Below are 14,809 nucleotides of genomic sequence, written 5' to 3'. Positions count from 1 at the left end.
GGAGCAGTCCATCGCTGTAAACCAGGGGTGAGGCAACGGAAAGCAACATATTCTCTCCCCCCCCCCCCCCCAGCCCTGCAGGAGCGATACATCCACGGGCAGGGGGAGGTGAATGCAGAACCGGCACCTGTGTGTGTGTGCGTGTGTGTGGATCCGAGCGCCTGCGAACGTGGCCGAGCCAATCAGAGGAGTACAAAGTACGTCCCCCCCCCTCCCTTCTCTGTTTTGGTTTGTGCCATCCCCCCCACCACCCCCCCGTCCTCTCTTTAGTGGTTTCTGCTGCAGTATAAGTCACAGCTTGCACCGTTCTCTCTCCGACATACACACACACACGCGCACACCCGCTCACAGTGCATACGGGCACAAATCCTCTTACAACTCGCCAGTGCCCAGAGCAGATTAAGGGGCTGCACATCTCAAATTGTATTCCAAATGTGCCACCTTTTGTATGGGTTCCCCTTCCTCTTCTTCTTGCACTTTCTCCTCTTCCTCCTTTGCCACAACCGGGACCTCTTCTTTCTTCTCTGCACCTGCTCCGGCTGATTTTTTTATTTTATTTTTTTCCTCCTCTGCTCCGTCTTCAACCTCTGGCAACCTGCCCACTTGGCTCTGCAGCTGAGATGACCAGGCAGCCAGCCTGAGGCAGAAGAAGAAGAAGAAGAAGAAGAAGGAGAAAGAGGAAAAGAAGAAGAAGATCGCACAGACATAAGTAGAGAAGTAGGGGAAGAGCAGAGTAAGAGGGGGAGGGAGTTGAAAAGGTAGGAAGTGAAGGATTAAATCACATCTGAGAGCGCTTCTGTTTGAAGGGAAGCGGGGTGGTGAGGGGAGAGAGAGAGAGAGAGTGGGGGTAGGGGGGGTCAGAACGGCCAGGGTCGCAGAATTGGAGGGGGACGGTGGGGGCGAGGGGGAGACAGGCTCAGCTTCAGGGACCAGAGAGCAGGGGTTGGGGGGGGCGGGTGACGGCTGACCATGAAGGCTCTGTTGCTCCTGGTTCTGCCCTGGCTCAGCCCGGCCAACTACACAGACAATTTGGGCAACCTGCACATCCTCTATTCTGAACTGTGAGTACAAGACTCATCCTGCATCCTTCCCTCCCCCCCCATCCACTGACCATCCATCCATCCATCCATCCAGTTGCTTGTTTCTCTCACTTTCACCACCTTTGCTGGGTGTTCATGAACTCCACCGGTGTTTACATTCGGGTTCGTCACGTGAAGAGTCGGTGGTTTGCTGATGCTGCTGATGCTTTTGGGGGGGTTTGCTGGAAGCCGTGGTCCAGCCTGGGATGCAGCAGGCAGAGCTTTGCGCCATCCAGGACGGGTTCGACCGGACGCTATGGAGCGACACTGCAGCAGGGCATCGCTCCCCTTCCTGTAATTCTCTCTGCGAGCGAGCGCCTAACTACTGGCATCGACCGGGCTGTGGAGGTGGGGTGGGCAGAGGAGTGTCAGCATGCGTTTGCACAGAATTGTGGATTTCGAGCGCCGTGCGTGCAGATGCCGAGTCCTGTCGAGTGTTCGGATGTTTGTAACTAGAGCTCGTGTTTGTGGGAAGGGACTTTCGTCTTGGCATTAAAAATGTACGGTCCACCGTTCTCGGTTTACATCTTTGTGCACAACGTCGCTTTCGACGCAGGGGAACTTGTCAAAACAAAACACAACAAAAACACAAGCGGAGTCACATTGGCTGGTTCACCGTACTCTCCAGTCAGCTTTACAGTGTCTTTGAAAACTGTAATATTACATAAATAAGCTACAAATGGTTTACTAATGCATTTAGCTGACAAGTTAAGACTTTAGTGATGTAGAGTAAAAGCACAAAAATGTATAAACAGAGTGTAAAATGAACCCATCCATGTTTGACTCGTCCAAATAACGTTTATATTTTATTTTTCTCTACTTTTACAATGGTTTTGATGGTCAGAAGTATCAGTAATGCTCCATTTTTCTGTTTTTAAAAGGTTTCATTGCCCCTTAAACTGTGGCTTAAACAGTCTTTAGTAAGATCAGTCACAGTGTTTTAAATCTATATTTACACGTTTGATCAAATACAATCCAGATTCAGTGAAAACTGTAAAGTAGCTCTTTAATTTAGTGCCAGTAAAGCTAATTATAATTTCATTGTGTTCTTAGCGGCTAATGGTTAGCCTGTCATATTCTTACGAATTCTTCTCATCTGTCATTGTTTATTTTCTACTGAACGGGGGATCTCATGTAAAATCTACTTTATTGAGCATTACGTCATGTTATAATATTATTCACTCATCAAACAACATACCTGGAGTGCTGCTTTGATTCTTTCATGAACGATTGAGAAATTCTTGAGTCTCCCATGGCAACCACCCAGGGGTACCCAAGCATTTCCTCTCTCACAAAGCACCGCCTATTTCCACAAAGCTCCTCCTCGTAGCGACAGTCTCGGCTCCTTCAGACTAGCAGGCAGCAATTAGCAAATACCATGTGGAGCTGCGAATCTGCTGAGCTTTTTATACGAGCTACTTCTCAGTGCAATGCTGGTAAAAAATGTTGCTATAAAGCATTTTTATAACAACTGAAGGTAACATAGACACTTGGTTGTGGTAAAAATTGGCGTTATGTGTCTGTAAAATACATAATACTGCCCCTTTAAAAGCGTTAAGGACATGAGCAACGCTTATGCAACGGAAGGTCGTCAGCCATCCTGATAAGTTTAGAAATCCCCTTTATTACTACAAAATAAGAGCCTCAAACAAAGATGTCAGGCTCACTCAAAGAACACACTGTTATACCTTGGTTTACACCTGACATTGCCAGATGACGTCACATGCCACTTCGTGCCTAATGATACACCCCAATAATGTGTGGCAAAAAGCGAACTCACACCCACTGGTGCAACTTACTCGTGTTTCCCCCCTCTATCAGCTTTGCAGCATTTTGAGTTCACATCTTTGTACATGAAACAGCCCTCAGTGGTTTAATATTTGTTTAGCAGAGAAAACTAACTAATCTTCCAATTTTTCATACCTGCAAATTTGCCTGGAATGCAGACTGCTCTTCAATACTCTAGCCGGCCTGAATAATTAACAGACCATCTAATAGGTCCTTTCACGTCTCTGAACTGTATATCAAAGTGCTTTCATTCTTGGCTCCTCTCCCCGTCTGAACGCTGTTGTGAGCTGCGTATTGGCCCCCAGACTCTCATTGTGTGGGAGTTAATGTTGACTACGTTCAGCAGCTCCATGGGAAGTCAAAGCACTCTGATCCCAGAGCCGGTTCTGCACTTCTCCTCTTCAGTTTGACGGAAACACGCCGTCAAACTGCTGGAGTTACGCTGGAACAATGGGACGCCTTTCAAATCCACTGTTTTGTTTTTGTTTTTGTTTTATGCTTGTCTACGTGCAGAATTACCCCCTCTGGGGCAGTAAAGACCGGGGAGCCTGTGGTTGGACAGCAACGAAGGCTGAGGAAAGATGAAAAGCGAGGATGGACTGAGTTGAGAGGAGGGCGGGTGAAAATGAAGTGGACGAGAAGCGCAGCAGAAGGTAGCTTACTGTAGATGAGAGAAGACAGGAGGGTGAGAGATCACTTCCCTCCATCTGGCCATATGTACGGCTGCCATGACGACGGCACCCAGCATCCCCCAATATGTTATCACTTTCCGATGACTTCAAATGAACCCGTCCGGTGGCCTGCTTGCGCTGTGCTAAACCCTCAAACATGGTGGGTGGGTACTGACAGTTTGTGTGTGGCGTTTAGGGGAGTTTTTTTTTTTTTTTTGCTGATTATGACATGACATGGGGAGAAACAGGGAGTGGACAAAAGCGGACGTGGTGTTTTTCTGCCTGGCTGGAGAGCAGTGGCACACCATTCGTCTTTATCCACGATGTTGACAGCAGCGGCAGCTTCCAGCTCTGCCTGCGCAGAAGCGGCCTCCTCCTCCATTTTCTTCATCTTCCCTCTCTTTCTTTTCACTGTGCCTCTCTGTTTGGTGTTAAGTGATTGCTACAGTTAGATTATGTTGCATGAGGCCTGGGGAGGGGGATAGAGAGAGTCTCTGTTTCCCCCAACACATAAGCAGCCTGTTATGCAGCCCATACAGTCGTGTGGATGTAACTTACAACGTGAGGTGAAAATAAACGTTTCTCTGTGATAAAAAGCTTCCCCTTTGTCAGCACCAGCCGACAAGAACGCAGCACAGGCACAAAAAGGAGAGACAGAGAGAGAGAGAGAGACTCTCCTGCTTTATGGGATTTGTTTTTATTCCCAACTCATAAACTCCACTGGACTCCTTCCCCTTCCTTCCAGCCCCCGTTTGGCTCCTTTGACACAGACGATGCGGCGCTGTAGAGCTTTCGTGATTAATCTAAGTTCACTCCTGAGCCGTGGCTGAGACGTCTTAAACGCCACGATTAGCTTAGCCTCCGTCCTTTCAGCCCGCATCTGCGCGGCGTTTGATCAGCGCGAGCTCCAGCGGCCGTCCGGACATCTTCAGCTCGGGCGCGTGCTAACAGGATTAGCCGCCCCCGGCAGCCGCGCGCTCGTTGAGTCTGAACAATGCAGACCATTTGTTTATATCAGGAGTGGTAGGGTGAACCGAAATCAAAGGAAGGGCACCACGTCAGCCGGACCCGGTCCAGTCCGGCCTCGTGTCTGACTCAGGTGAGCGGGGAGCGAGGGGGAGGGGGAGGCTTCGCTAATTAGATTTTCGTCTGGGCTACGTATTAATCCCTGCTCCCCGTGTCTGGAGCTCACATTGTTTTATTGCAACCAAAAATACCTGGAAGCCGGCGGGAGAGGGGCTGAAATGAAGAATCGAGCTCCTTTGAAAGTAGAAAGAAAAGAAGAGTAAATTAATCCTTTGCTTGTATGAAGCTAATTCTGTGAATGTGTCATGGGAGTGCTTATTTATGCATGAGCACACGCTGAGCAAGTAGGTCTACCAGCAAAAAAGAGTCAAACAAGAAAACATGCAAAGGCACTTAGCAAACAGGAAATGATACCATGTCACGTTAAAGTTTCCGGACAAAAACTGTTCTCACCCCTAAAATCTTTATGGAGTTTATGTGGAATAAAACAGACGCAGAGGAGTACATCACTATAACGTACTTGCTAAATTTGAACTCTTCGTGCTACATGCACAATGTGTGATGTGGCCACATCAAGCAGCATGTTTAAGTTCCTCAAGGTGGAAGTCATTTCCCTTTGGTTCCACAATTCCGTCTTCATGCTCTGAAAGTCTGTGACCTCAGCAGATCCATGTTGGGTTCTTTGGTTGAGTTTCCATTTCAGTACTGAGATCTGAAAGGGTCCACATCATCTGAACAAGATGGTTTAGAACAGATCAAAGTGTTAGACTGGCCCAGTCAAAGTCTAGAAAAGTTCAAATGAGAATCTTTGTCTAAATTTAACAAAAAATGCTTGTCATACAAACTCTTACTGATTTGTGTATGACTCACAAAGAAGAATGGGCAAAAATGTCAGTCTCTGGATGTGCGTCTATACAATCTTAAGCAACTTGCAGATGTAATTGACACAGATTTTTAAAAAAAATACATGCCACATTCACTTTTTTTTGTAAAAAAATAAAAAAACATCCATTATTTTCTTTCTACATCACAATTTTGCACCACTTTGTGCTGATCCACTTAAATAAATTTGATCAAAACATGTTAAAGTTTTGTGTTTCCACTACTAGGACATGTGGAAATGCTTTTATACAAAAAAACTACATGAAGTAAAATTAAACAGAAGGCCAAAATACACATCTGGAATCATGTAAAGCGTGTACACGTGCAAACACTGTACTCTGAAACAGAACAGTTGAAATATGTATTCATTTATTCATGAGCAGAAGCGAACAGCAGGTCAGAGTGTTTACTTCAGCAGAGCCTTCCTCTCAGATGTGTCACTGACTGTTCAAGCAGAAAACGGCACAAGGAGCAAGGTGAGGTGGGGTATGCAGAAAAGGCTTACAGATGGCACCGAGTTTTGTTCTGTTGTAGGAAAAGCACCTCACTAAACTTAGATATGCGTTTGTTTTGCGCAATGCAGCATGCGCTCAAATCTGCGCTGAATCGTTCACGTCAAGCAGCCTACTTTCTCAGACCTGTCACTGAGGATGTGTGGACTGCATCTCCGTTAACCTTTGCCTCTCGCTGGCTCAAAGAATGGCTGCACTTTATGGGGTTTCTAAGGCTTTGACACCAGGAAGGACGAAACAACTTCCTCAACCCTGTGTGTGCAGCAGGCTAATCCGTAGGAAGGTTGAGTACGCGCTCGCCTGGCGGGCAGCAGACCGTAACTGACAGCTGAGGGGAGAGCGGGCGTAGAGTTAATCTCTCACGTGAGCGGCGCCCCGCGGACCGCTGGGGCTTTGGGTCGGGCTGAGTTGCAGGCAGGATGGCATGGGAAAGGAGAAAACTCAGCCATTGCCGTGGGCTGGTGTGGTAAAGAGAGAATGCAGGTTACTAGGTGCAGAGAGCATCATGGGAACAGAGACCACATAGGGATTCTCTACGCGATTTTCTATGATCTTACACTGTGGTGTATTGAAAATGACAATTAGAGCAATTGGCACCTCAGTGAGAGAAAATCACTACTTTGAGACTTCTGTGGCCACTAGCTGAGCGTCTATTAACTATAGAATTGCACAAATTCAAATTTCAAAAATGAAATTCGTTCAATGGAAAAATAGCAATTACGAAAACTCATGTTTTCTGATAAAAGGTTGTTGTGCTGGAATGAAGTGGTTTTCCAGACATTGAAATAGATGTATGTCGCAAAACTGCAAGGGAAACACTTTTATTTATTTATTTTTTTTTGCATTATACAAGTCACATGATCAACAGCCAGATGGTACTACTACCAAAAACTAGAAAGAAGACGACAGGAAGTAGTCTTCTTCATGGTTTGTAGTTTGTTTTTGCTGGGGGGTTTTCAGACAATGTGCAGCTGGCTCCACCAGAGATCTCACACCATCGCACAGTTCATAAGAAGTTGTGTGTCATTGAAAACACTGCATACCTTGACACTTCCAAGAATAAGGAGTTGACGCTCCAAAGCCTAAGACAATGTTCGTTAGCGCCATGGCTGAGTTATCAAAATATCTCGTATAACTGTTTACATCCGTCGCTACCGTGATTTCTAATGATTTATCACATGAATAAGCTTAGTCACTCCTAATTTTAATGTCATGTCTTATTTAATGAAAACATCACAATTGCAAAATTGTGTTGTTGTTGTGTTTGACATCAGCAGAACATAGACAAAGATTTGCGGACATTTGCGTTGGAAACAAATGTCCTAGTGTTGAGACGCATCAGTGAGCTTGAGATCCAGTTCAGCCGGGCAGCAGAGAATGAAATCGGTGCTTGCGTCTGCTCTGCTCTCGACACGAGAGGGAAGAGATTGCCTACTTAGTAGAAACCAGACACTGACACAGTAAACTGCTGCATAAATACCCTTCCGGCCTCTTCATGGGTCCAGGGCTCAACTGATGATCACCCGTATTGATTGGCTTGAAAAAGATGACTCAGGGATTCTGGGGCCGATCTTAACTGGCAGAGCTGACTTCCTATCTGCTGGGCCCGTAAAACAATCAGCTGCATAAAGCACGCCAAACCTGTCCGACTGCTCCCTGCTACACCGGAGCACAATGGAAAATTTCAGCACACAGGATCATCTGCGGCTCCACACTTTTTCTTTTTCTTTTCGGCACGCAGTCGCTTTCAAAGGCGATGAGGAGTCACACCCAACGGCTCCTGGCTTTCACTGTGCAAGTCTATTTTTGACAAGCCAGTTTGTCTTTCTCCACATCACTGACTGCTCCATCCTCCCATGTCTTGACCCCCCCCCCCAATCCCAGATCATGCAGCAGATGGGATTACCCTCACAGCAGGCGGATCCAGTCAACACACGGGCGCATCATCTGATTAACACTCTCCTGGTTCATCATTAACTGGATTACCGTGTCTTTATGTCGCTCTGGCCTCAATCGTTCTGTTTTCCTTTAATCAAACCTAAAAGAATAGTTTGAACCAGGGCTTCGTTATCAGCAGTAGATAACCCTCATAGCACCTTAGCACGTCTTGTTTCTTGAGGCTGAAGGTGACGACTTGACCGACGGGAGCAAAGGTCAAAGTGAACTTCTACCATTTGAAACAACTCCCACCTCAGAATCCTCTTATGCAATCACAATTTTACGATCCTTTAACCGTCGTCATGTTTGCGTTGCACAAGCCAGTTATTTTTCACACAGAGAATAAACAGAGGCTATCGGCTTAAAGGCTTATGAAGTAGTATTTACATTAACCACAATAACTTTTTATAGATTGGAGTTGTCTTAAGGTCCTAGAAATCAGCTTTGGTTTTAAGTCCCTCTTCAACAAGCCTCGTAGTTTGGATTTATACTGAATGAAGACACCAGGAGAGTTTTATATGCAGTAAGGAACAGCTTTACAGGTTGTAAGCTATAAATAAATTATGATTATTTCAGATATGCTAAACATTCCCTTTAACCACTATTGTCCAACTGGCAGTAGCAGTCTTCTTTGCCAACTTTACGAGTATATGTGTAAGTGTGTTTGTTTTGATTGTCACTGCAGATGCTGGTGTCGCTGCTGTAACACAGCGATTACCCTTTATGATTTATACATTGTGTCAGTGAAACAATACAGAATGGTTTAACTGGAACAAATTACGAAGGGATTTTGCCAGTGCAGACTTCTGTGATGTCGTCCCTTTGCAGTAATGATGCTACCGCCTAGTTTTTCAGTCGTAACTGCTGATCATTTCACAGTGTGTACACTGTGAAACTGAATTATAATCACTTTCAATTCAGAGGAAGTCTATGACATTCATTGGTATTTAACAAATGAAGCCAGAGAGACGTGTCCCAAAGAAACATCCTCCACACAAACAAACACATGACTTCCACTCTGTTAGTGACTGTAGGAGGTGTGGTTGTTTCTATTTGTGCCTCCGAACACAAACAGCATGAAGCTAAAAATATGAATCTGACTGAAGTAGTTTCTTTTTTTTGACTGTCAGCACTCGTCGGGGATTTCAGACCCGGTTAATGTTCAGACAAGTTTACAGTTTAAACTTGTCTGACTGGATTCTTTTACATTTTCAGAGGTAAATATCTACCCTTATAATTTGTTTTTAGTCTGGTACTTACAGAATCAGCCTTTATTATAGTACAGAAGCGCAACAAAATTCGTTTCAGCACAGCCCATCCGAAGAGCAAACAGAAAGACAGACAAACAACATAAGACATGGGCAGACAGGTGCCTGAGGCTGCAGCCATCATGGCAGGCGCTGCCCTTTCGTTAGATGAGAATAACAACTTGAGGGTAGATGAGGGACACAGTGTGTTTTTTTGCTTTTAGTCTAGTAATTACAGTAGAAATGTACAGAGACAACGATGACCCCAGAAAGCTACCCTGATTCTAGGAAAGGGTTCTTGTAGAAACGCGGCTTGTCTGCTTCATAGCAATACGCTCTTCCCCATAACCCAGTTCAGTTTTTTATACCTAGAACATTATAAAAGATTTTCAATGGAGTCTTACCCTAAAGCTGGTTGAGAGAGATTATTAGTATTTTCCCACTGAATCAGGCAGATCAGATGTTCTGCAACAGCATGGTTTACGCTGAAGTCTAATAAATTCTGCCTGTTTCCCAGCGTTGCCTTTTCCGTACTGCATTTTGTACATACCGAGCACGGGCTTGAGAACTTTTTTTTTTTTTTTTTTGCAGCTATTTACTTTTTAATATTAAAAAACATATTCTGTTTTGTTTCGGTTAAGACAATCTGAGCTGCAAACAACAACCATCCCGTGAGCTCTAAACTGACTAATGAGTGGATAAATCTCCAACTGTGTTTGCATGTCCCCACGTTCATTAGTGTTCTAAGAATACCCTCAACACATGTCTCAAAAAGCCTTTCACACACACACACGCACACACACACTGTATTTCTCACTTTCTGTGGTGAGAAAAACCTGCGGGCCTCCTTCAGGCCTTCATTTCCTCCTGTGTTTTCACACATCAGGCGTTGCTGGAAATATTTTTTGAAGAACCCAAATGAAAGCCCGGCTGCATCACAAACAGGTGGTTTGTCGCTACTAGTACACGACAAGTAATGGGACAGAATGGAGACGGGTAGCGCGTTTACGTCACGCAGAACCTGCTCAGAACAACGAAGCAAACATTGTTTTTGAGTCCAAACAAACCAAAAAATAAAAGAAATCAGCGTTTCTCCTGTAAACGTAGCACCTGAGCTGCCGTCCTCGCTTCAGTGGGGTAATTTGCATTTCAACGGGAGGGCGAACTAACGTGATTGTCCGCCGCAGTAAGGGAGCGGAGCGTGTATTTGGGTTAGAACGGATAATCCACTCACCCCTAAAGAGGATTGGAGAATCTCACAGGCTTTGATGAGTGGTGAGCTGGTGTTTTATAGCACATCGCAAGAACACAACATGTTTGTGTTCCAGGCCAGGGGGGGAGGTGGGGAGGGAAGACCGCCACATCACTGAAAGCTTTATGGGTAATTGTTATTGTACAGGGACAAGGAGACGGAGGAGGAAGGAGCGTTTGGAAGGATGAGCACGTGTCTCCGCTCTTTATCTCGCTACGGATCCTTGGATTTGGAGAGATGATGTGATAACCGAGTAAAGGCCACAGCGGTGCTAATGAGCCCCTTCTAATCTCTGTGATCATTCCTGACAAAATAACAAGAAAATGGCAAATTAGAAAAGGTTTTTGCTGTTTATGCATAAAGAGAGGAACATGTTTTTTTTTTTACATCTCAGGATGTGTTGGATCCATATTTGGTTTGTCCTGCTGAGTAGCAGAGATAGTTTTTGAAAAATCTTGTTTTTTTTGTTTTTTTTACCCTGTTTTTTGATTCCAGTCACATGGCAGCAGTTTTTGGTTTTATTTCGCTTGGTTACAAAATAAATACTTTAAATATGTTTTTTCAACCAAATTAGGACTATTTTGTACCGCTGAATCCAAAAAATAACATCCACATCAGGTCAGGTTTTTGTTCCATTTGATTTAGAAAAATCTGATCTTCTGACTAAATTGGTTACATTTTTGTGACATTATGAGTTCATTTTCTCATCCAAAGCAGATTTTAGGGGGAAAATATTGTTTTCTAACAGAATGTATTAATTAAATATTGCAGACTTGGATTTCTGTAAATTGTATTATAAACACTGATAAGGGTAAGCAGATGTGAATTGAACATTACGTCTTCATCTCCTGGTCATCACTCATTGAAACTGGTCCAGACGTAAGAACAAGTTGTGCATTTTGATGTTCATGTAGCTCCATAGCTCAGAAAGTTGACCTGACTGAACAAAACCAACTTGATTTTTGTATTCAGTTCATCAAAATTACTCTAAAGCAGCTAAAAAAAAAACCTCAGACAATTTTTTTGGCTGTTGACCAGTATAGTTATTTTAAAATCCGGACACTATTAAAAACAACAACATAGAGGCCAAATTCGGACATAATTGTTATTGCCTCTTTGCTAGAAAGCACAACAACCCGCTTAGTGTGTCTTTTCATATCCGACTCTGTTTATCCCCTTTATAGGTTCATAAAACTGAAAATATAAGCTGAAGAAGTTAATAATTCATAGGGGATGGGTAAAATGTTGTTGGCTGATGTACTGGTAGAGGAATGGAGATGTAGTAGTTTTATGAATTTTCTTTTTTGTTTACTGAAAAGAAAATATGCTCCAATGTACTACTGCTGGAGTCAAAACGACTATCAAAGAACCTGCAGCACATGTTTTTACGTTTTAAAATCTGAATTGGTCAAAATTGGAAAAGTCAGACTGCAAAGAAAAAACAGAAATCTAAATCAGCCAACTAGATGAAATCGCTGTTAAAACGTTTTTATGGGGCGGTGAAAGTTTATTGATGTTGTTAGGTCAATAAAAAAAAAAAGATTTGAAAAGCAGTTTATACCAGAGGTCCAGTTTATTATTATTTTTTTACACATGTGTCAAACTCGAGGCCCCGGGGCCAAATCTGGCCCGCCACAAGTTTTTATGTGGCCCTCTGTAGTTTAGAGTTGAAGCAATGACAATTGTGTGCTTGAATATTAAGCACACATTCAAATCAAAGTTGTTTTTTATAAATTATATCAATGTGTAAAAATGTTGACTGACATGTTAATCAAACATGGAGACGGCTTTTATTTGTACAGTTTGGTTAATGGGTAGTTTTATCAATACATTGTCTGTTGACGACATTGGTGATCTTTTATACAACCCAAAATGAAAAGTAGATATTACACAAAAACAATAATATCTCAGATTTGTTCTATTACCTCCATCTTCACATACCAGCACTTTAAATTATTGAGCTAGTTGGTTAATATATTTACAAAGCTGCTTCTGATTATGCAAAATGTGACAAAAGCATAACAAATTTTAGCGTTTTAGTCGCCCTGCTTGCCAAAAAAAAAAAAGTAATATTTGTACATGATTACCCAGACTAAGAAAATAATACTTTTGCAAACATTGTAAGGTTGTATAGGAACCCTGGACATAATGGATTTGGCTGTGAGACGCAACAAAAATTCAATCAGGTATTTAATTTTAAACCTTCTCCGACAGTGACTCGGCTAAAACGTCTTCCCTCTCTTTGCCTGTCCGTTCAAATATCGATCTATTGGGGCGCATCACTTCATTAAGTGGCATGTCGCTGTTGGTAGTTATCAATTTACTTAAAGAACGATCGAGTCTCACACACAGGCACACACACATGCAGCGTGTCGTGAAGTCGAGTGCGGAGTGAAAGCGATCGATAGGCACTTCAGCTTTGTGTAATGTTATATCTGACTGGACGCCCCGACTTGCGGCTACAATAGAGATATAGGACCGTGTTTTTAGGTGAATTGATTTTCACCGTGCGACGTGGACAGAGAGCATGACCTGCTCAGACAGCTCAGTAATGGAGACAAAACGCTGCTTCTGGTGACGTGGCGCCCACTGGGTGCCCCACGGTTCCAACTCTGCTCCAACGGCTCCAAAGCTCACATTCTTCTTCCTTTTTATTTATTTTTTTTTTTTGCGACACTTAAGTAATCTCTTGTCATTTTGCCTCATTTTCACGTAACCTTTCATCTTTGGATGCAGGGGGGAAAAAGTGCCGCACTACTTTTTTTTAAATTTATTTTTTAAATTCTCGTCTGAGCTACCGGTGAAGCAGAGCCTGGGTCGGATCCAGCTCATTAAAACCGAGTTAATGTTTGCGCTGATGTCTCCGCAGAGACAGCCGGAGAGACAAGGCAGAGTTTTTCCTGCCTCTTGATGAAGCCTTTATGGCTTACAGATGGAGGGAAATTCTCCCAACAACACAACGCAACACAACACCCCGCCGACCTGCAGGGAAACGCTCCAGTCGCACACAAACATTCGCAGTTTCGCGTTGTTACAGTGTAAAGCCTTTTATGGACGAGCGAGCGTTGATATGAGCGCGGGAGATAAAGTGTGTGTGGCGGCGTGATGTTGACATCTGGAGCTGAAGAATTAGATTTGTTGCTCTGAGTAACAACAATCAAACCCATTTCTGTTCCACATTCAGATTCAATGTCGGCTCCTCCTCACCAGCGGCTGTTTTCTTGCGTTTGCACTCATTTGACTGTCAGCGACGCTCTTTCTCGGTGCCACTGAGAAAGGTTCGTCTGCATGCGGTTACAAATAGGAAACAACCGGGAGCGCAGTTCTCTCTCAGTAGCTTGTTGAAGTGACTTCCGTGGGAGGTCTCCACAGAGACGCGATCTGGATTCAATGTCAAAGTACAAAAAAAAAAAAAAAAGAAAGAAAGAAAAGTTGTCCCATTTTGGTGTACAGGTTGTGTGTTGTTTGAGTGATAAGGTCAGATAAGTAGTCTTTGTGAGAGGGCGCCTGGAGGAAATGCTCGCATCACTGTTCATAATCTGACCTTTTCGATAAATGCTAACAGAAATCAGTTCGTTTTCACTCCGACTGCCTCCACATGAGGTTCAGTGTGCGGATACGCCGCCACGCATCGTCAGGTCTCACTGCTCCATCCACATGCAGCGCCCTGTAAGAGGAGTCCTCCTCTGACTTTTTCATGTTTTGATAAGTCGCAAAATCCATTGAGTTTTAATTGGATGTCAGACAAACACGGTTTAACAAATCTGTGTGCTCCAGCTAGCGATTAACGGATCACTGAATTCATCACGTTTAATCTCACAAACTACTACTGTAGTTAAACGTGGTAGTCGCAGCATTTTGATGTTGGGACGCCCTTTAGAGGTAAATGTTCACCTTCCAGCAGCACGACGACCCTAAACATACAGCTACATGTACAATGAAATGGCTTCATCGAAGGTGTTACAATGGCTTAGTCAAAGCCCGGGTCTAAAAAAACCCCAACTATGAACAAAACTTTTCACAGATGCTCTCCATCTGATATATAAAGTAACAGTCTGGAGTCAACGAGTTGTTCTCTCCTCCTGTTTGCAGGTGTAAAGGCGCCTCCCACTATGGACTCTCCACAGACAGGAAGCGCCGCTCGCAGGAGGGCGAGTGCACAGACAGCACGTCGGAGCTCACCGTCGCCACGCTGCCCAGCGACGGCCCCGCCTCCGCCGCAGTGGCGCTGCTCTCGGACGAACCCGGCCTGGTCAACCCGGCGTTCGACCCCAGCATGGAGGACAACAGCCAGTCAGGCAGCATGACCAGCCTGGCCGCTCGCAGCAGCTCCAAGAAGAGTGAGTGGGAGAAAAGGGTGTGTGTGTGTGTGTGTGTGCGTGTGTGTGTGTGTGTGCGTGTGTGTGTGTGTGTG

General features: G+C 44.3%; 1 protein-coding gene across 2 annotated transcripts in view; it reads left to right on the top strand.

Annotated features, from left to right (window-relative positions):
- The window catches only part of lnx1 (ligand of numb-protein X 1), a 63,111-nt gene that overhangs the window by 16,687 nt on the left and 31,615 nt on the right, over positions 1 to 14,809 (top strand). For both annotated transcript variants that reach the window (XM_088005171.1, XM_014997824.2), the window contains exon 3: positions 14,488 to 14,735. In XM_088005171.1, the coding sequence (XP_087861297.1) occupies positions 14,488 to 14,735 (248 nt within the window). The remainder of the gene's footprint in view (positions 1 to 14,487; positions 14,736 to 14,809) is intronic.

The sequence above is a fragment of the Poecilia mexicana genome, unplaced genomic scaffold (assembly GCF_051168715.1).
Source record: "Poecilia mexicana isolate PSO_F unplaced genomic scaffold, ASM5116871v1 scaffold_4, whole genome shotgun sequence".
Lineage (NCBI taxonomy): Eukaryota > Metazoa > Chordata > Actinopteri > Cyprinodontiformes > Poeciliidae > Poecilia > Poecilia mexicana.
Note: the sequence above shows the minus strand (reverse complement) of the source record. Positions and strands in the feature narration are given on the sequence as shown.